Source organism: Pteropus medius, unplaced genomic scaffold (genome assembly GCF_902729225.1).
Source record: "Pteropus medius unplaced genomic scaffold, Ma_sr-lr_union100, whole genome shotgun sequence".
Classification (NCBI taxonomy): domain Eukaryota; kingdom Metazoa; phylum Chordata; class Mammalia; order Chiroptera; family Pteropodidae; genus Pteropus; species Pteropus medius.
In genome coordinates, this window is record NW_024340701.1 from 318,518 (window position 1) to 339,121 (window position 20,604).

Here is a 20,604-nt window from a genome sequence, read left to right on the forward strand (position 1 = left end):
AACATTCAAAGATGGAGAAATGGACTTTCCAGGCAAAGGGGCCAGCAAAACCAAAGACACAGAGCTGTAAAACTGTGCTCTCAGTCACAAGTTTTCTAGGGAACTACATGTAATTCATTTTGACACAGTAAAGTTTAAATGTGGCCAGGGTGGGGTGTGGTGATAAAGAGGAGACTGGAGAGAAAGATGGGGGACAGAATTATGAAAGGCCTTGAATGTCATGACTAAGAACTTGTACTTTATTCTCTCAGGGAGTTTAGTGTGGTGGCGAAGCGTGCTGAACTTAGAATCACATTTTATTTGCTTCTTGACTGTACCACTTACTGGCTGTGTGCCCTGATGCAATTTATTTAATGTCTGTGCATCTGTCTTTTTTCCAAATGGGGATAATTAACAGTACCAATATTATGTGGTGATTGAATTAATACGAGTCAAACACTTAAAACAGTGTCTGCCACATAAAAAAACAAAAACAAAAAAACATGCAGACATTACCTATGAAAACAATTAGCCATAGTTAATAGGGAAAACTTTGAAGGTTTTAAATGGATCATAATAAGATCAGATTTATGCTTTGGAAAGGTTACACTTATTTGTGGCCAGTGAGGAAGATGGATTAGGGAACAAATTCTGGACTGGGGAGAACAGAAGATTAGTACAGCATGGGAGAAGAGATGAGGTCCAAAAAAGGACAGCAGCTATGGAGAGGAGAGGACTTAGTTAAGTCCCCAGGGCCCCTTGTCAGCCCTGGGCCACTTTCCTCACCATCTCTATAGCTCCCTCAAAATGTATCTTAACTGCTCTTTAAAAAAAAAAAAAAAATCGTTAAATCACATTTATAATACATGTCCATTGAAGCGGATTTGAAAATACATAAAAACAAAAACAAAGCTCACTCATAATACATCACCCAGAAATAACTACGATTAACAGTTCACGGAATTTCCTTCTCATCTTTAAGTGTATGTTTATCCTCCCTCATCAGCACTCCTCATCCAAAGAGAGAAGAAACAGGCTCATTCCAGACACAAAGTTTTACATCATGCTTTTTAAATGTATAATCTGGGTGTTTTTCCATGTCTTTGAAAACATGACTTGAATGGCTCCTTGACTTTATCATATCTTATCATTTTGTATTTAGCCAAATTCTTATTGTTGAATCCTTGGGTTGACCAAATTTTCACTCTTCTATGCAGTACAGATAGGAACATCTTTCTCATCTTTTTATAGCCTCACTCCCTAGTATTCCTCTGATTCTGTTTTGCTTCTCACAGTCCGGCCTGTAGAGTAGTACAGAGTCCCTCTCTCCTCTCATTTGCCTTTGCTCATCCACTTCCCCTAGTTCTGCATAGGGAGTGAAGGAGTGGTGTTGCACAGGAAGGCAGTGGTTGAGGGGAAGTGGGTATGTGAGACAGGTTGTGGGAGTCTGTTAGAGAGAAGAGAGGAAAGATCCTCAGGATCACCAAAGGGACCACGAGACCTGTATAACATTTTTAGAATGGGGACCCTTACTTACATTGGAAGTAGAAGGAAAGGAACCCCATGGAGAGAGAATGAAGATATTGGAGAGACAAAAGTTCCAAGATTAGATGGAGAGATGAGCTTTAGGGAAAAAGAGGAGGATGAGGAATCTTCTTCAGAGCCTCGAAGGAAGCACATGACCACAGATAGATATAAACATCTAACATACGTTGAGGGTGTTTCCCATGGGCTAGAGAGTAGTACACCCTCAGGGTTAGGATGAATGTGGTATTCCTATTGATCTGAAGAGGAGGGAAATAGTTATCACTGAGGGTAAAGGGAAGGAAGGAGCATTCACTGGGGGAATAAGAAGATTTGGGGCTTAAAAAAGAGAAAAGTTCCAGATGGCCTCTGAGTGCAGTGCTTAGAAAGCAATAAGTAAAAGTGAGTCAGAATGAAAAAGCATTGCTTGGCTGAGGTGGGGCAGCTTGTAGACAACATCTGGTAGCTCAAGATAGGAGCTTGAAGATCTTGTGGCGCCCCCATGTGGGGACACGGGGAGACCCAGAGTGGAGTACTGTAAGCAGAAGAAGGTTGTGAACCCAGGTTAAGGTGACTGATGACTTGGTGGCCCTTTGTGCAGGTGAGGATATGGTATACCTGGTCTAAGGACTGACAGAGTATATGATCTGATGAGGGAGGAACTGGCTATGGAATTAGCCAGCCTCAGGTCCTGCTTGGGTGGGAAGTCAGGATCACCTAGAAGGAGCTGTGAAGAATAAATAGGGAGACCAAAGGGGTCTCCAGTGTCCCTCTGACCTTTACATCTTAATCTTTCCCTTGTGCTTCTCAGGTGCTGGTCCAGGGCTGCCTTTTGGACCCTTCCCAGCGGGAAATGTTCCTGCAGCAGGTATATGAGCAGCTCTGTCTCTTTGAGGATAAGGTGGCCACCATGCTGCAGCAGCAGTATGACCCCCAGAATCAGGTATGTGGGAGAGAAAGTAGGTAGAGGTGCTGTTAAGGAACAGAAAGGAGAGAGAAGGGACAAACCTAATATAGAGGGAAAATAGAGCAGAAAACAGGGCGAAGAGTCAGAGGCAGAATGAGCCAGGGATAGAAGGGCTAATTGGGAGAGGGCTTGGATACTCTCTCCAAAACACAGATTCTTGTTGGGAGAAAATGTGTAGGCCATTTGCTTGTGTATTTTCAGTCCTAGATCTTCTCTCCAGGTGGATCTGAGAAGGTAATCATGGGTGGCTTTGATCTCTAGTCAGTATTTTGTACTATCAGTGATAAAGCTAATTGGGCTCACTAGGACACACTCTCTCATGCCTTTCGATATCCTAGAAGTAGCCAGGCAAGTGGCAGTTCTATATGTCTGAAGACGTAGCTTTATAATGGAGATGGAAAAATATGAAAAAGGGGCCTTGTTGGCAAAAGGTTGGGAAGCCCTGCTCCAGTTCAATCCCATACTTCATCTGGTGCTGGACTTCCTGCCCATCTGGGATTCAGTGTCTGAACACACATTGGGGGAGAGAGCACAGTCAGGACTCAGCTTTGTAGTCAGGGATTTGGGGTTCTCATAGGATTAGGTCTGTCTGGCTTGGGCAATGCGAGGCTGTAAATTCTGGCTCTGCTATGGCCGGGGCAATGCCATCTGTCCCATTCTGTCTTTTCTGTAACTTGGGCCAGGCAGAGGACCACTCCCCAGACTCAGGGGAGCCTCCAGGCCGGAAAATGGGAGTCTCCATGGTGACAGCTGATCTTGGGCTGGTCAGTATGATTCGTCAGGGCATCTTGGCGCTGCAGTTGCTCCCCTCAAACTCTGGTGCAGGTCAGTAGAAGGAATGTTGGTGGGATTGGGGAAATAGGACTCAAGAAGGGTGTTGGGGGGCATTATCAGAAAAGATAGAGGTTCCAGGGGATCAGTAGGCCTTTGGGAAGAGGATCTGTTTCCCCGTTTGTAAGAGGTAAGTGCGTGTTGGTGTATATCTCAAGTATCGCCAGCTCTGACAACCATCAGAGATCCCAGTGGGAAAAAGTAGAGCTCCAAGGATATCACTTAGGAGGAGACTGGGATCCAGCACTCAAGAGGAAGAAGAAGGAAAGAGAGAAGAAGGGTGTTTAAGGATTATAAAGCACATTGGTTGGCAGACACTGAGGTTTTCAGGGCTGCATCGATTGAATGCCTCCTGTGACTTTGACAGGTCAGTGTCCCTGGATCTGAGTCTGATATTTTCCTGCTCCAGGTATCATTGTGATCACAGATGGGGTGACCAGTGTCCCTGATGTTGCCATCTGTGAGACATTACTGAATCAGCTTCGCAGTGGCACTGTGGCTTGTTCCTTTGTGCAGGTGAGGACTTACAAGGATGGAGGAGAGGAATTGTGGCATCTCACAAAACGGGATGTGGCTTGTTATTTTATTGCAAGAGATAATTTCCCAGGTAAAGTCAAGAGCATAATTACATGTGTGTGATCGGGAAAGGAGTCATGTCTAGGACAAGGTAGATGGCAGTGATAGGAAAGGACTCCTGTCTTTGTCCACTTTTCCTTAGGACGTGGGAAACAGCATGTTATAGTAAAAAGAATGCAGAATTGAAATCTAGCAGTCCTGCCTCCCCCATTAGTTATTGCTGTTTTATTTGCAAGGGTCAGAAACCCCAGTTCAGACTAGCTTAGGTAAAGGAGGAAGGAGGTATATTCAGGGAGTTGTGGCCAATTTGGATTTATTAATTGGAGGGCAGGCATAAGCCAGAAAAAGCTGGTTCAGCTGTATTAAGGTGTTTCAACATAATTCTGTGGGTGATGTAGATAAATGCAGGGTAAGTCACTAGTTGGGTTTATGCTTTATAAAGGTCACTCTTGATGCTGGGTAAAGGGCAGGGAAGGAGGGAGGAAGGGAGGCTGTTAATTGCTGTGGTCATCTGAGAATAATGATTAGTGCTTAAATTAGGGGAATTAGGGTAAGCGAGAAGGAGATGGGATTGAGAAAATAAAGAGAAAAAGTCGACATGACTTATGATTAGCAAGGTGTGAGAGGTGAGGGAGGAAGAAGAGTTAAGGATGTCTCCAAGTTTCTGACTTTGGTGATGACCAGGTAGCTGGCAGAGCAAACAGGAAGAGAAGCAGTTGGGTGTAGTGAGGACAGGATGATGAATTCAGGTTTATGCTTGATGTGCTTGATGGGTCGACAGGATAGCAGTTAAGAACATCGCCCTTGGAGTTAGGCACGCCTGGCTGGCCTGAATCTTAGCTCCACTTATTAGCTGTGTGACTCTGGCACATCACTTCACTTCTTGAGTAGCTTCATTTGTAAATGGAGATTATAATAGGACCTTATTGGGCGAGAGGATGCATTTAAAGTGCTTAATGTAGTGCATAATTACTTAATAAATGGCTGCTATTCATAGCAGTTAGAAGTTGGATATGCAGATCTGATACTCAGGAGATGTACTAGTTGAGAGAGAGTTAGGATTTGTCAGCCTACAGATGGTAATTGAGAAGAGAAGAGGGTCCCTAAAGAACCTTGGGGAATACTTCTGTTTAAAAGTCCTTCATAAGAAGAGAATTCAGCAAAGAATGAAGGGAAATAATCAGACAAGAACCAGGAGATTCCGATGTCAGAGAATTCACAGTTTGGGGAAAAAAGGAGTAGTTAACAGTATGGGATATAGCAGAAGGATTATGTAAAATGAGGAATGAAAAGTGCCCTTTGGATTTGGTGATTAGGAGGTTACCGGGATCTTTTTCAGGCCATTTCAGTGAAGAGGTGGTGAGGGAAATGATTAAAGTGGATTGAAGAGCGGATAGACAAGGAAGTAGAGAGAAGTGTTGACACAAGGAATTTGGCTGTTCATATCAAGTGAGGAATTAGAGAGACTGGTAGCCAGAGGGAAGTACAGGAAGGAAGGAGAGGGGTGTTTTTCTGTTTTGTTTTGTTTTTTAAGCTAGAGACTTAAACATGTTTTTTAGGAGCCATGGTGAAGCAAAATTTGAAAATAAGGGAAAGAAAAGGAAGCCTGAGTGAGTAAAAATCTGAGTGAGAACATTGGCTTAAGAAACAGATTGAGGAACTCTTTTAGGAACAGGAGAACGTCACTTCTTTCTTTGAAACTAGAAGAATAGATGTGAAGATGTAGTAGGTAAATTCCAGCAAGGGTCTGTGATTTCTCTTTGAAGTAAAAGGTGAAGATGAGTACTGTGAGGGACAGAGGCTAGGGTTGGGAGGAAGGCACGGTATTGAGGAAAGGATTGAAGGACTAGCTGGGTTGGGTATCATATGTTTGGATGTGGTACCAGCCTACACAACTGTGATTTTCTCCATTTGGGATCCAGAGGTATCTCATTTGGGAGCCAGGTATAGAGGTAGTGATTGGATTTGGGGTTTTGGGGTGGAAGCAGAAAAAAGTGAAGAGGACCAGGGAATTGAGACTGGTGCTTTTGAAGTTGCCTGAACAGAATCCAGGGTGGTTTGAGAGAGGAGGGTGAATCGGCTGCTGATAGGACTTGGAGAGAGCAGAAGTTCAAGGCCTAGCAGTCTTAATGAAGTCAAAGAGCAGCAGGAGAAGGAGGATGGAAGGAACCTAAAAAGGGTAAGGTTGTATGTAATCAGTGGGATGTAGCAATTCTAAATGCAGAGATGAAGTACTGTAGTCTTTATCAGCAGTAGATACATTCCAAGATACACAATGGACAACTGAAACAGCAAACAGTACTGAATTCTGTAGATACTGGATACTATGTTTTTTCCTATACATATACATATACATACCTTTTCACTTAAAGGAAGCACATTACCGCTTCTCTTGAACATACCTGAATTGCCGGCATCTCTACTTTTGCACTTTGAGGCTATTATTAAGTAAAATAAGGGTTACTTCAACACAAGCACTGTGGTACCATGATAGTTGATAGTTGATCTGATAAACGGGTGGGGGATGTCAGATACAGATAGGTAGGTAGAGTATACAGTGTGGGTACACTAGACAAAGGGATGATTCATGTCCCAGGCAGAATAGAGCAGGATGGTACTACTCAGAAGGGTACGCAATTTAAAACTTAAGGATCCTTTATTTTTGGAATAGCCCACTTAATATTTTCAGACCATGGTTGACCATGGATAACTGAAACCCCAAAAAAGCAAAGCCACAGATAAGGTGGGACTACTGTAGTCTAGGTCAAGTCAAGTGCCAGCATGTAGCCAGCAGGCAGGTGAGTGAAATAGAGCAAGTTTCTAGAGAGGAGGGAACGGAGAGCCCAGACAATTGAATGAATCATCTAGAGTAGGTCTGCAAACATTTTCTAAAAAGGACCAGCTAGGAGGTACTTTAAGCTTTGTGGGGCATATTGTTGTCACCGTTACTCAGCTCTTGTAGCATGAAAGCAGCCATGGACAATATGAAAATGAAAAGCGAGTAAAGGGAATCAAATATATGGTAGCTGAAGGAAACTGGACTTTGGATGGTAAACACACAATAGAATATACAGATGTCAAATGATAATGTACATCTGAAAATTATATAAGTATATTAACTAATGTTACCCCAGTAAACTTAATTTTAAAAAAAAGAAAATGAATGGGTATGGCTGTGTTTCAATAAAACTTTATTTATAAAATAGGTAATGGGCTAAATTTGGCCCACAGGTTATATGTAGTTTGCTAATCTCTTACCTACAGCCTTTTTATTCAAAATATGGTCCACAGACCAGCAGCGTTGACATCACCAGGGCACTTGTTAGAAATACAGAATCTTAGGCCCACCCCAGACCTACTGCAGTTTAACAAAATCCCCAGGTGTTTTGTGTGTACCCTAAAGTTTGAGAAGCACTTTGTTAGAGAGACACTCACGTCTCTAAGGATGATGACAGGAAGCCAGTGAACCCCAGTTGCCAAAATCTTTAGTGAATGGGAGCAGGCTAGTATTTGATGTTGAGGAAGACGGATGTGACCATATGGCACAGGCTTCAGACAGAAGGGCTCAGGGAAGGAAAGTTGCAGAGCAGTGGTCTCTCCCAGGAGAACACTGGCCCACTTCCCATTCTGTGGTCCCGGGGATGGGAGCAGCCACCAATCCCAGTTTCTTTCCCTATTGTTGTACTTTCTTCTCTGGTGCCTCTTTTGGAGCAAGGTCTCCAATTGCTCACTTTGTCCAGGTGGGAGGAGTTTACTCTTATGACTGCAGTTTTGGCCACGTACCCAATGTGGAATTGATGAAGTTCATCGCAATGGCTACTTTTGGCTCCTACCTGTCCACTTGTCCTGAGCCTGAGCCAGGCAACCTGGGTCTGACTGTCTACCACCGGGCATTTCTCTTCTACTCCTTTCTGCGCAGCGGGGAAGCCCTGAACCCTGAGTATTACTGTGGTGAGAGGCAGACTGAAGTGGGTGTGGGAACGAGGGAGTATAGGATGGGCTGAGGTGATGCAGCATCTGTCTAGGGTTTGGGTCTCGGGGGGGTTAGAGAGGGAATGAAAAGTATAACTGGGACTAACTACTCTGGCACTGCTCTCTCCCCATGATTTCAGTGTACCCGCTTCCTCCCCCTGTATCTCTGTCAGCTGACAAGTTACCACTGTCCCCTTCCCCATCCTCACTAGGCTCTCAGCACCGCCTATTTAATGAACACCTGGTCTCCGCCAGCAGCAACCCTGCCTTGGCTCTGCGACGGAAGAAGCACACTGAGAAGGAAGTGCCAGCCGACTTGGTCAGCACTGTGTCTGTACGGCTTCGAGAGGGCTACAGTGTCCGAGAGGTCACGCTAGCCAAAGGTAAGGGTCACTAGGTCCTGCTATATCCCACAAGTCTCTCAGACTTTGCATGTGGGAGGACCTGCTGAACAAAGAGGATGCACACAGAAGTGTCACAGTGAAAGATTCTGTTTGCCATTTGAAACAAGTGGGTTCTGAGTTGCCTTTGGGGCTTAGTTCTCTTAGCATTTAGCTGCCCAATTCTATCTCCTTTTGCCCAAGGTGAGTCACCTGAGGGTGGTGTGATATCTTCAACTTGGCTTTGTTTCAGATTACTGCAAAATTCTGTTTGAGTCAGTTGGCAGGCTGTGGGCCTGAAATCTATGGAACCATGCTTGGAACCTTTGGCCAGGCTAGAGTTCCATGAGGTAGGTGGGGGTTCTGTATAGGACTCAGTCCCAGGCCTGGAGTCCTATTCCTGCTTCCCCTAACTAGCCCTCCTCTTCCCCCTGAAGGAGGGTCCCAGCTGGAGGTGAAGCTGGTGCTGCTATGGAAACACAACATGCGCATCGAATATGTAGCTATGGCACCTTGGCCCCTAGAGCCTGAGGGCCCTCGAGTGACACGGGTAGAAGTGACAATGGAAGGCGGCTATGACATTCTGCATGATGTGTCCTGTGCGCTCAGGCAACCCATTCGCTCCCTGTATCGTACCCACGTTATCCGGCGGTTCTGGAACACCCTGCAGAGGTGAGTGAGGTCCCTGCTCAGTCAGGGATACCTCAGTTGTGTGGAGGGCTAGATGTGTAAAGCTGGGAGCTGGAGAGAGTCACCTTGAGCACCAGGCTCACGTCCAGAGCCTCTTGTCCCCTTGGGGCTCCCTTTCTTCATACCCACCAGAGTCGGGTGTGGCTCAAGGTTGGCCCTTGTCCTACAGCATTAACCAGACAGACCAGATGCTAGCCCACCTTCAGTCCTTCTCTTCAGTCCCAGAACATTTCACGCTTCCAGACAGCACCAAGAGCGGAGTGCCACTCTTCTACATCCCTCCTGGCTCCACCACCCCGGTGAGTGGCTCTGATGCTCGTTATCCCCATTTCCTGCCCACCCAGACTTGGATTGATACAGCCTCTGAAGCCCAGAACCACCTTCTTTTTCCTTCCTTCTTAAGTCTGAGGTACCTAAATCAGAACTTTAAGCTTTAGCCTTGAGTGCAATTCTCTACCCTCCTTCCAAGCCCCCAGGAGAAGAGAAGTTTCTATAAAGAGGGGTTGTGGCTTTCCTCAACAGACCACAGGGGTCAGAGGTAAAGACTTGCAGAATGTCTAGGTAGTGTATCCCAGCGGCCTGCAAGCCCCCTAGCCCCCTCTTCACATGGCATACTCTGTCTCCCTTCACCCATTCCCCATCACTGCCAATTACTGTGAACTGTGCACTTTCTGAAGACCATAGCTTCCTTTGTCCTGTGCTTTCTTCATACTCGGCCCTTGGCTGTCATCCTAGCCTTGCCAGCCAAAGAGCTTATACTAGTGAGTAGTGGCCTCATCTGAGATCCTGCCATCACTCAGTGACTTTCCCCCAAAGTCAGTAATAGAAGCATGGCAAGTTCCATCCTTTGCCTGTATTCAGCTTTAAAAGACTATGTAGTCTATCCTTGGGCCCGTTCATCCTAATCTAGCCTTTGTATTGGAGGCAGTTTTTGCCTCTGTGCCAAGCTGGGTTTTGGGTTCCCTCAGCCTTAAACCACTGTCATCTCTGACCCACTGAAGCCTCTAGTCCGGTATGCTGTTTGGAGGTTGTACCCTGGTTCTCCACAAATGCTCCTATAGGGCTGTCCTTCCTGTCCCTAGGTGCTCTCCCTTCAACACAGTGGGTCAGACTCATCCCATGCTCAGTTTGCTGCCTATTGGAAGCCAGTACTGTCCATGGATGCAAATTCATGGCAGCGTTGGTTGCACATGCATCGCCTCGTACTAATCTTGGAACATGACACGTGGGTATCCTCCTTGGGCCATAGTTGGGATGGAGGAGCAGGGGTGAGGGGTCAAAGAGTGATGGGAAAGGGAAGCAGCAGATGAGCATTTACTAACCTTGGCCATGGAAAACTGTGACCATTTCTTAGTCTTCCTGCTCTTCAGCTCCCATATCCTCAGCCAGGGCCTAGAAGAAAGAGGTAACAGTCTGTTCTTTTCCCCCAAGATGGGCTGGAAGGTCTGACCCCAATGTGCACCCCTCTTCCCAGACCAATCCCCAAGCACTTGCACACCCCAGGCAGCAATGGGCGCTACAGCACTGTCCAGTGCAGGATCTCACACTCCTCGCTGACCTCTCTGCTTCGGGACTGGAGCAGCTTCGTGCTAGTCGAGGGTTATTCCTATGTGAAATTGCTCTCCAGGTGAGCAAAGTGACGTTGCCTCACTCCTTCCCAGCCACCTCATGCCATGTCTCTTTTTCTAACCCCAGACCCCATCCCTATTTCCTCCTAGACGTACTCCTAACCTAGAACTGCTCACTGACTCCCATTTCTCCCCAGTTCCCCAGACCAGCCCCCTTCCTCCTTCTACATGGTCCGTATCATCTCCAAGGCTCCATGCATGGTTCTTCGCCTGGGTTTTCCCATCGGCACACCAGCACAGGCTCGGCACAAGGTGAGCTGGGCCCTGACTGACTCCCAGCCCAAGGAACCTGGAGTATAGACTGGCCCCTTCTCAAACCCACAGGGTCAGGGCCAGTAGAGAGAGGAGCTCCCAGATTAAGTAAGGTTCCCACAACTTGTCTGTGGACCCCAGATCTGGAGGAGATAGGAGTGAAAGGAACTGATCACATTTTCCCCTCAGATTGTGTCAGGCTTGCAGGAAGAGATTCTGCGGCTGCGTTTCCCCCACCGGGTGCAAAGCAAGGAGCCAACACCCAAAGTGAAACGAAAAGGGCTAGGTGGTATTGGTGGGGGCAACTCTCCCTCCAAGTCCCCTCCCATGCTGGGACCACAGCAGGCCCTGTCTGACCGGCCCTGCCTTGTGGTCCTACATAAGCCACTGGACAAGCTACTCATCAGGTTGGTACAGAGGGTGGGGTTGGGGCCGAGAGCATATGGGAGGGCTGTGGCTTAGCTGGGTATGAGTAGCAGTCACCTGGGAATTGCTCCTGTTTCCCAGGTATGAGAAGCTACCCCTGGACTACCGGGCACCCTTCTTGCTGACACTGGAGCCGCCAGGGCCATTGCCTTTGGTGTCAGGCCGCTCAGCCTCTTCTAGCCTAGCATCACTGTCCCGCTACCTCTACCATCAGCGTTGGCTCTGGAGTGTTCCATCAGGACTGGCCCCCGCACTGCCGCTCAGTGCCATTGCCCAGCTCCTCTCCATCCTCACCGAGTACGTCACCTGAGCTAGGCAGCTTGGGGCAGGGAGAAAGCTAGTGTAGACTCTGGATTTAGATACTGGCAGAAAGCCTAAACTAGACACTGCCCCTCCCTAATCCCCAGTCTCTTTGCTGCTGTTGTTATACAAAGTATCCAGTACAGAGCAGCACATGCTACTGCCTTCCTCTCTTCTTCCACTCTTCTTACTTTGGTCTCTGGTCCTAATTGGACCTGTTATACCCAAGGGACCTGTAGTCTGAGCAGGGCCACCAGCACACAAGTCTGCTTGGATGGCTACTGGAAGGTGGGTACATGAGTGGCATGGAGGGTAGGAGGATGTATTCTGAGTGTCTCTTACCCATGTCATTCTGCCCTTCCCCCTCTATGGGGCTTCAGAGTCCGACTCTCTGAAGGGTTCCACTTTGCCTGCAGCGGGGAAGGAATCATCAACATGGTGCTGGAACTTCCAATTCAGGTAAGTACCACCTTCCACCAAAGTTCGTCATCATCCCAGGGACATTTGCCTCTGAGTTGGGTTGGAACTGCTGGAAACTGCCTCACAGGGACCCTCTGGGCATAGGAGCCAAGACCTAATGCCAGTCCCAGCACAGTGTGTCAAGGGGACTAAAGTTATGAGGGCCAGAGCTGGGCAGGGTCAGGTCTCTGCCCAGCTTTGCCCAGGATCTCCTGTTCTACCCCCAGAATGAGCCCCTGGGGCAGGCTACAGTGGAAGAGAGGCACACATGTGTTGTCCAGTACATCCTCTTCCCCCCACATTCCACCTCTACCAAGGACAGGTGAGACCAGGCCCCTCTTGGAGAGCTGCCTCTCTCCACATTCCCCCTCCTCACTACTGTCCTCTGAAATTCTGTCTCCCATACCTGAGGGAGTTGGGGAAGGGGCCGCTGTTTTTAGATGCTTCTTCAGGCAGGCACAGATCCAGTAAGGCCACATGCAGCTTGTGGCTGTCCTTCTTGTGTACGCCATCTTCCTATTCTCCGTGGACTGGATCCTGCCATGTTGTCATGGATTGGACTCTCTTCTCTCCCAGGCTCAGGGCCCTTCTTCCTTTAGCTTCTCAACAGATGATGATAATGATGTGGAGGTGGAGGCCCTGGAGGGAGACTCAGAGCTCAATCTGGTCACCGAGGTGTGGGTGGAGCCGCAATATGGGCGAGTGGGACCTGGCGCTGAGAGCTGGAAGCACCTCCGGGACTTGACATATTTTGAGATCCCGAGAGCTGTGAGTGACCTCAGAAGTACCCCCACCCCTTACCAGGTTGGGTGTCATCCCTTTGAGAGTACCACAGCCTGTGGTACTTAATCTCCGTGTTCTGAATGTCTGTGACTCTGTGGGCTTCCTTGAGAGCCGGAGGCCAGTGTCTGTGGGCTAGGACGGGCTGACTCCTGACCTTGCTATTCCTTCTGTAGCTCCACCCTCGGGATGCTGCCTGCATAGGCTCCATGCTGAGCTTTGAATACCTGATACAGCTGTGCCAGAGCAAGGAATGGAGTCCCCTACCCCCAGAGCCAAGGGTCTCTGATGGTCAGTGGGGAAGTCACCCCTGGGGTGTAGCAGGGGAGCGGGTGGGAAGAAGGCAACCATAGACAGGAAATCTGGTCTCACTGTGTTTCTTATCTTCCTTACTTCCCTCCTAGGATTGGACCAGGGAGGAGACACTTGTGTCCATGAGATCCCTTTTCATTTTGACCTAATGGGACTGTTGCCTCAGTGCCAGCAGCTCCAAATGTTCTTCTTTCTGCTTTCCAGAGGTGAGTGAACTTCGTACCCACTCACCCCACACCTAGGGAGCCAATTAGCCTGGGCGTATTAGAGCATAGAGAGCAAATGAGTCTGTGAACCAGCAGATGAGTGATGGGGGCCGGAGGAGGCTTGGAGGCTGAAGGAGGGGCTGTGCTGGTCAGGGCACTGGGCAGCAGGAGGCTCTTGATGCTGAGTGGAGTGTGTGTCGGGCAGAGCCAGAGGGCGTTCCTCTCGCCGAGGGGCCCTGTCCCGCCAACGACATGGTGCTGTGCCTGCTGCACAGCTGCCTGGGGCAGGAGCTGAGTGACCGGGAGATCCCTCTGAGCACCACTGACCAGGCTGCCTTCTTGAGTGAGGTGCTACGGCGGACCTGCCACAGTCCATGTAAGCGCCCCACCTCTTTCCTAATACCAGATTCTGGCACAGACCCTTTTCTCCCTACCCCACAGGGTGGTTTCTGTCTTTAGGTTTTGGTCTCCTTGCTTCACCTCAGAGCCCTGCCTCTCTTCTGGCCTCGCCCTTTTCTACTCATGTTTACCCCCATTATAGGTCCAGAGGGGCCACCAGTGGGGGGCCATGGGATCCTGAAGGATCAATCAGTCAGCACTCAGGCGACTGGAGACTCGGCTTTTCCTACACTGGTCAGCACTGATTCATCTCCTTGAGTCCTTTTTCATACTGATCTCCTTCCATCATTACACATTTATACCCCAACTTTACATCACTGTGGATACTAAATGCCTCCTGCCAAAGACAGCATTCTGTCATTTCCCTTTGCTCTGGATCTTTTAACATATATCCTCTAAGGTGGAGGAAGGGAGCAGGGGTTGGGTGGTCTCTTATAAATTGCTCTAATTTTTTTTATCTCTTACAGAGTGTAGGCCCTCCTGAAACTCTCAAGCCTCTCATCTCGGGCCAACCCCCTCAGTGGCGCTGCTATGCAAGGCTTATGACCCCCCAGCATGTGTTTTTGACTTTCCTCCCAACTACCTTCTCAGGTACCAACTACAGACCTTCTTCTTTAGCTCCTCAGATACACACCCCAAGCTTCCTCACTGGGCCACCAGGCAGCTATGATTTATGTCTCTTTTTTCCCCTTCAGATGTCCAGCATCTGGCTGCCTATGGCCTAGAGGGACCCTCACAAGAGGAGACAAAGCCTAAATTTGGGGATTGGAGCGGGGCCTCCAGCTTTAAAGATCTGGGAGGAACTGGGGTCAGGGCTACAAAGGCCCAAGTTCCCATCCTCAGTGTCACCCCAGCTGGCGGTAAGGCTGCTGACTCTTAAGTCAGTTAAGCAGGAGCAAGAATGGGAACCGATAGAGGGGATGAACATCACATGACACCTCTTCTCACAGACAGTGCCCACAATCCAGGAGAGCTGAGCCCACCCTTCCGTCGGGACTTACAGGCCTACACTGGGCGTCAGGCTCCACAGACAGAGGGTGCAGATGGGCCCCGGACTCGGTGTCCTGTCTTCATCTATAGCTGTGCCCTGGAAGCTCTGAGGGAGCAAATGGTTGGCATACAGCCCCCTCAGGCGCCCCGAGACGTAATCTTCCGGTGAGTGCCCTCAACGTTGACCTAGGTCCTTGCCCAGCTAAAGCTCAGGTACACACTTAGGGTTATGGACAGACAGGTCGATGGTCAGTAGCAGGAACTCAGCTCCTTAGCCATGTCCTGCTGACTCCTTGCTGAGCTTCCTTCAGCAAATTAGTTGAACTTGCTGGGCTGTGAATACATTCATTGGGACCTGTGGACATTCCACTGGTATGTGGGTGGATGGTGAGTCAAGTGTCACTGAGGGGAGTTGGTCAAGCTTTCTCTTTCCTCCCATTCCTAGGACTCAGTTCCTTGACCAGCCCTCCCCCTCCTCAGCCTGGATGGAGCCTAGGTATAAGGAGGCAGCCAACCATTGTGCCCTGCTACAGGAGCATGCTCAGCGATGCTACGTCCGTGGTGAGTGAGAAGCCACAGGAGAGGGCGTCAAGGAGGAGATACAGGGATTACAGGGACTAGGACTGGGGAGCCCCTTCCAGAGCTTGATCCTCATGGCCCCTTTCACTTTCAGGGCTGTTCCGGACCTTGCAGCAAGCACAGAGTGTGACCTCCCAGGACCTGCTGATGGCAGTGGATGCCTGTGAGGAGCTACTACAAGAAGTAGACATCACCCCTTTTCTGCTCGCACTCTGTGGACACACTCGGGGTTTGCCTCATGCACCCCCAAGCCCTGGTCCTCTCAGCCCTGGGCCCTTCAGCAGCAGCATTGAGGAGGGCCCCGAGCCTCGGGAACGAGCTGTCCTGGCTTCTGAGTCCAGGTTAGGATTGTCCTGGAGTAATGTAGAAGGGGGCACACAGACAAAGTTCCAATGAACTGGGATCTTTTGACCCCAGGGAATGGCCAGGCAAGGTAGCACTCAAGCACCAGAGAGACACTAGTTCTTGGTTGCTGGCTTCCTGCCTCCTACCCCGACTTCTTTCTCCTATTGAATATGGGGAGCAGTCCCCCTCCTGGCTCTCTCCATCTCTCCTGTTCTGGTTTAGAGTGTTAAGCTGGGTTAGGGGTAGGGAGTTGCCAGTTGCTATCAGTGAAAGTAGAAGCTTGTTCTGAAGGACATTCATACAATAGTAATGATCCCCCGAACTGATCTGTGAGTTTCATAGAGGCAAAAACTATTTTTGCCCACTGCTGAGTGCCCAGCTCATCTGAGGGGCACAGCAGGTCCCTACTGAAGGGAGGGAGAAAGGCAAGAAGGAGACAGCTGTGTGTCTGGTGTGTGCAGTTTATTAGCATTGGGGAAACAGAAGAGGCAGAGGGGTGAGTGATGCCCAGATGGGAACTCCAGCCTGGTTTCCTCTCTGGAGCTCTAGATTCCCCCACCTTTTATGCCCCCCAAATAAATGAATTTTCTTCCCACCAAACCCTGTTTCTCCACCTGCATTTTTCCATCCATGGTGAATAATATCACCCTCCTCCCAGTGGTCCAGGTCAGAAAACTGGGAGTCATCTTTACCCATTCCTGTTTCATATAAATGTCCAGACTTAATAAACTTGGAGGTTCAAGCCCAAATGGGTTGGTTGGTTCTCCTTGCCTCTCTACTGCCCATGCATTTGTGCTGGACACCCTTCTTAGAGACAGACAGACAGGTATGTGCTGCTCCCAGTTGGGAAGCAGGCTTCTCTAGGACTCAGTGGTTCTTAACACTTCAACACCCCCCACCCCACCCTGACTACTCAGCATAGAGACAGAGGACCTAAGTGAGCCTGAGTTTCAGAGCACCCGTGTTCCTGGCAATCCAGACCCTGGCCTGGAGATCTCTCTGACAGATGTCTGCCAGCTCAGAGGAGAGGCACATGATGCCCTTCATAACCTCATCCAGGTAGGAAGCTTGGAAAGGGTAGGAGAGGGTTGGAGTCCTGCCTGCACAAGGAGGCCGTGTTCTCTCCTGGGTTGGGGGTGTGTTCTAGGCTAGCAGGTAGTGTTCTGAGGAATGGCTGACAATATAGCCTCCTTCTAACTCCCAAACAGGAGAAGTTCCTGGAGATAAGTGGTCTCCACTTCCGCACAGTGCCCTCTAATCCCCACTACTTCTTCTATTGCCCTCCGTGCAGCAGGCGAGAGGTAAGTGGCTTTCTTTCTTACCTCCTTCCTGTAGCCCTAGAGGTCCCACTTGGTCCACCTGGATCCTCTTGACTCTTGGTTTCCTGAGTCCCGAATGTGGCTCTTGTCCTGCCTTAGATCAAGCGTTAAAGTTCTTTCTTGCCCAGGATGAGGGCCCACGGGACACAGTAGATAGAAAAGTCAGTGACCTGGAGTTTTCAGAGGCCGAGCTCATGGGAGAAGAAGGTGTGCGGGCAAGTGGCTAGAGGTGGGGAAGGTTGCTACAAGCCAGGATTCAGGAGCCTTTATTGCCAACATCTCCCATTGACTACGAAACATGCATCCCTAGGAGACACATCTGCTGGCTGTGTGGTCACTGAGAGTGACCCAGAGCTGGAGGTGGAATACCGAGAGAGCCGTGAGCCAGATCTGGGACCTGCTGGGCTAGATTCTGCCTCACTGTCAGATGCAGACACTGTGAACCCTGATGAAGACTCCTTCAGTATCCTGGGGGGTGACTCACCCACTGGGCCTGAGATCCTCATGCATGACCTGCCACCACTCTTCCTGCACCTCACATGCTCCGTGCGGCTGCGTGGGCAGCACAGCTCAGTACCCGTGTGCAGCCTTCCCACCTGCCTGGGTGAGTTTGAGGTGCCCAGGGGAGGGCCACAGTTCCCAGTACAGCTTGCCTACCTGCCTGGGGTTTGGGGAGAGTCTGCAAGTATAACTCTTAAACACTGAGAACTTAGAATCTATGCTTGTCCTGGGGCCCCCAGCAACCCCTAACTTTTCTTCTCTCCCAGGCCATGTGCTTTCCAGTCTGGAGGGTCCCCCCATTGGGGGCCGAGTACCCCTGAAGGACCTTAGTGTCACTCTGGATGTCTTTGTGCTGACCTTACCTCTGGAAGTGGAGCTCCCCACAACCTCGGACCCTCAGCACCACCGGTGTGGCAGCGTTTGGTGGGGGGGCCTAGGTCCTTGTTGGGGGAGGGGAACCATCGGGCATCTAGGGGCACTTGAGGACTAAGGGCACCTGAAGTATTCTAAGAAAGGAGTGTTGAGGAGGTCTTGGGAGGATGTTAGCTGCTGGTCCTTAACCTTTGCCCCCACCCTATTCAGGTCAACATCTGAGAGCAGTACTTCATTCCCACGATCCCCAGGGCAACCATCATCTTTGAGATCGGATGATGGCCTGGGGCCCCCACTGCCACCCCCGGAAGAAGACAGGTATTTCCTTTTTTCCCTCTCAGAGTTCCTTGCTGCCCACCTCAGTTTTATTTTCTAGATATCAGTGTCTAAACCTTTCTTCCTATTAGGCATCCAGGACTGTCCAATTTGGCTACACCCCACAGACTGGCTATTGAGACCACCATGAGTGAGGTGAGGGTCTTTCCTCCTCCAACCTACGAGACAGCCCCTCAACACTGTAACTGATACCCTTTCCATCATATCAGTTAGGTAAGGCAACCTCTTTAGGATCAAAGTGAGGCATCCCTCAGTCTGTGAGGCAGAGTATCTTCTAGTATCTTCTAGTCTAGGAGTGAGATCATGCCCTTATCAGCAAGGGAGTTGCCTTTCATCACTTCCTGTATTTCCCACTGACTGTAGATCCGCTGGTTGCTGGAGGATGAGATGGTAGGGGCTCTCCGAAGAGGGGGCATCCCCCAGAGCCCTGCCCTGCACCGCGCAGCTGCCCATATCCATAGCTCTCCTGGACGCTCCACCTGCCTTCGTCAAACTCTGCCACTGAGTTTTGTGTTTGGGCCAGAGCGTTCCCTCACACAATTCAAGGAGGTATGCTGCCCTCAGAACACTTCCTGGTCACCTTGGGACCCATCACTCCCTGGACTGCAGATACAGAACTGGAAGGCCCTCTCTTGGTTTGAGTCCTAGGATTATCCTCCTGCCCACCTCCTTACCACATGGTCTGTCCCTCACCCCATGCCTAGCCGCCCAACTAAGTTGAAAGAGATCCAGCTTCCAGCCTTGCCACTGGCCAGTTGAAGCTTAGGCAAGTCACTGAACCGTTTTATTCCTCAGCAATGAAGATGCTAGCGTCTGCTTTATGAGGTAGTTGTGAGGGTCTGATGAGAAAGTGTGGGGTACCACAAATAAGGGGGGCTGCTCCTACCTAAATTTTGGCCTTGGTTCCCCGTTCTCCAGGAGTTCCGCCGTCTCCACCTCCCTGGCCATGTTCTCCTTGAGGACCCTGACAGTGGCTTCTTCTTTGTGGCAGTTGGCCAACAGCCAGGTGGGTCCCATGGGGTGCTGCCTTCAGCAGCCTGGGCTTGGCACAGCCACGAGGACAGGACCGAAGGCATTGAAGGAGAGGTGAGTCTTTCCTGGGCCGACCTGGGAATGGCAGGGTTAGTGGTGTGTAGGGGGCCTGTACTCAGTCCTGACTTCCTCCCCTTAGGCCTTGACAGCCAGTCCTCAAGGCCCTGGTTCCCCAGAGGATTCTGAGGGCCCCTCCCTCATCGCTCTGCCCAGCTTGCCACAGGGAGGTAAGGGAGGAGTTGGGCAGTAATTCTTGGACTTGGTGCCAGGACCTTGGACTTTAACATCCCTGGCTCTGCTTCCATTTTTTGAGGGTGGTCTTAAGTGGGATTGAGAGAGGCTCTAGGCATTTATTTCCCTTCTCTTCCCAGGGAGACAGCCTGGGCCCAGCCGGGGACTAAGCCTCATGTCTAGTCAGGGCAGTGTGGACTCAGACCACCTAGGTAAGCTGGGGCAGGGGGTGAAGGACTCTAAGCTGACGGGAAGTGGACTTAGGGGTGCACAACGAAAGGTCTGGGCAGGGGACATTAGAAGGGAATAACCTGGATAGGCCCATTTGAGCCTGATGCACTTGGAGGCTCAAATGAGCATAAAGGTGGGCTCAAACTTTGGCACACTTGCCACAGGTTATGATGGTGGCAGCAGTGGCTCAGACAGTGAGGGTCCCAACGAGACCCTGGGCGAGAAGGCCCCCTTCACATTGCGAATCCCGCCCGGGCCGGCACCTCCACAGCCTTCACTCTCAGGCCTCCCCGGGCCCTGTCTGCCTGACTTCTGGCTCATCGTACGGATACTGCAGGATCGTGTGGAAGTGTATGCACATGCACGGTCAGTAGAAGCCTGGACACCGCACTCTGACTGATGCTAGCATCTTTTCCTTGGTCCCACACCCCTCTCGAATGTTGTTAAAAAATAAGACATGGGACAGGATTTGGGCAGGGGTCTGACTTATATTCTAAGGTTGGGTGTCCTGACCACTTCCCACAGCTTGTAGCAAACCATGTCACTCTGCTTTCCTAAAGGAGCTGAAAAGCTGATGGGATTTGGCTCCTAGCCGAGCATTAAGGGCATCTACATCTCAGCAGCTTCAGAAGTTGATATATAAAAATAAAGATTAATAAGCAATATTTAACAAATGCTTACTAGCATTTTACCTGGATCAGCTCATTTAATCTATGTAACAGCCCTACCAAGTATTATTATCCTTACAGGATAAATGAAGAAACTCAGGCACCAATAAGTATTTCCCCAAGGTCACGGTGAGAAAGAGGCAGAGCCAGGATTAATACTTAGGCATCTGGTTAAATCCTGCTATATCTATCTTGGGGGTGGGTGGGATTGAGAAAAGGGAAGAGCACAATTCTGATAAAGAAGATCTGAAAATAATGAAGAAGTGAGCTGCATGATGGAAGCCTCAGTGTGATACCCATGTGGAGGCCAGTGAGGCAA

General features: G+C 49.7%; 1 protein-coding gene across 6 annotated transcripts in view; it reads left to right on the top strand.

Moving 5' to 3' along the window:
• SZT2 (SZT2 subunit of KICSTOR complex) overlaps positions 1 to 20,604 on the top strand; it is a 50,073-nt gene that overhangs the window by 11,362 nt on the left and 18,107 nt on the right. For 4 of the 6 annotated variants that reach the window (XR_005657409.1, XM_039883430.1, XM_039883417.1 and 1 more), the window contains exons 5-40: positions 2,315 to 2,446; positions 3,154 to 3,295; positions 3,711 to 3,817; positions 7,618 to 7,828; positions 8,062 to 8,232; positions 8,667 to 8,901; positions 9,089 to 9,218; positions 10,002 to 10,144; positions 10,394 to 10,546; positions 10,685 to 10,799; positions 10,989 to 11,206; positions 11,307 to 11,522; positions 11,906 to 11,984; positions 12,212 to 12,306; positions 12,584 to 12,752; positions 12,941 to 13,055; positions 13,169 to 13,282; positions 13,488 to 13,658; positions 13,824 to 13,915; positions 14,149 to 14,272; positions 14,377 to 14,541; positions 14,632 to 14,836; positions 15,117 to 15,232; positions 15,345 to 15,591; positions 16,513 to 16,654; positions 16,804 to 16,896; positions 17,043 to 17,121; positions 17,225 to 17,518; positions 17,682 to 17,823; positions 17,998 to 18,105; positions 18,195 to 18,258; positions 18,487 to 18,672; positions 19,042 to 19,209; positions 19,295 to 19,382; positions 19,527 to 19,598; positions 19,782 to 19,983. Coding sequence is in view for 5 of the 6 variants with exons in the window: in XM_039883430.1 (XP_039739364.1) it covers positions 2,315 to 2,446; positions 3,154 to 3,295; positions 3,711 to 3,817; positions 7,618 to 7,828; positions 8,062 to 8,232; positions 8,667 to 8,901; positions 9,089 to 9,218; positions 10,002 to 10,144; positions 10,394 to 10,546; positions 10,685 to 10,799; positions 10,989 to 11,206; positions 11,307 to 11,522; positions 11,906 to 11,984; positions 12,212 to 12,306; positions 12,584 to 12,752; positions 12,941 to 13,055; positions 13,169 to 13,282; positions 13,488 to 13,658; positions 13,824 to 13,915; positions 14,149 to 14,272; positions 14,377 to 14,541; positions 14,632 to 14,836; positions 15,117 to 15,232; positions 15,345 to 15,591; positions 16,513 to 16,654; positions 16,804 to 16,896; positions 17,043 to 17,121; positions 17,225 to 17,518; positions 17,682 to 17,823; positions 17,998 to 18,105; positions 18,195 to 18,258; positions 18,487 to 18,672; positions 19,042 to 19,209; positions 19,295 to 19,382; positions 19,527 to 19,598; positions 19,782 to 19,983 (5,303 nt within the window). In the remaining variant the exon portion in view is untranslated. Of the gene's footprint in view, positions 1 to 2,314; positions 2,447 to 3,153; positions 3,296 to 3,710; positions 3,818 to 7,617; positions 7,829 to 8,061; positions 8,233 to 8,489; positions 8,580 to 8,666; positions 8,902 to 9,088; positions 9,219 to 10,001; positions 10,145 to 10,393; positions 10,547 to 10,684; positions 10,800 to 10,988; positions 11,207 to 11,306; positions 11,523 to 11,905; positions 11,985 to 12,211; positions 12,307 to 12,583; positions 12,753 to 12,940; positions 13,056 to 13,168; positions 13,283 to 13,487; positions 13,659 to 13,823; positions 13,916 to 14,148; positions 14,273 to 14,376; positions 14,542 to 14,631; positions 14,837 to 15,116; positions 15,233 to 15,344; positions 15,592 to 16,512; positions 16,655 to 16,803; positions 16,897 to 17,042; positions 17,122 to 17,224; positions 17,519 to 17,681; positions 17,824 to 17,997; positions 18,106 to 18,194; positions 18,259 to 18,486; positions 18,673 to 19,041; positions 19,210 to 19,294; positions 19,383 to 19,526; positions 19,599 to 19,781; positions 19,984 to 20,604 lie in introns of those variants that run through there. The other 2 variants (XM_039883437.1, XM_039883449.1) reach the window with 2 other exon arrangements.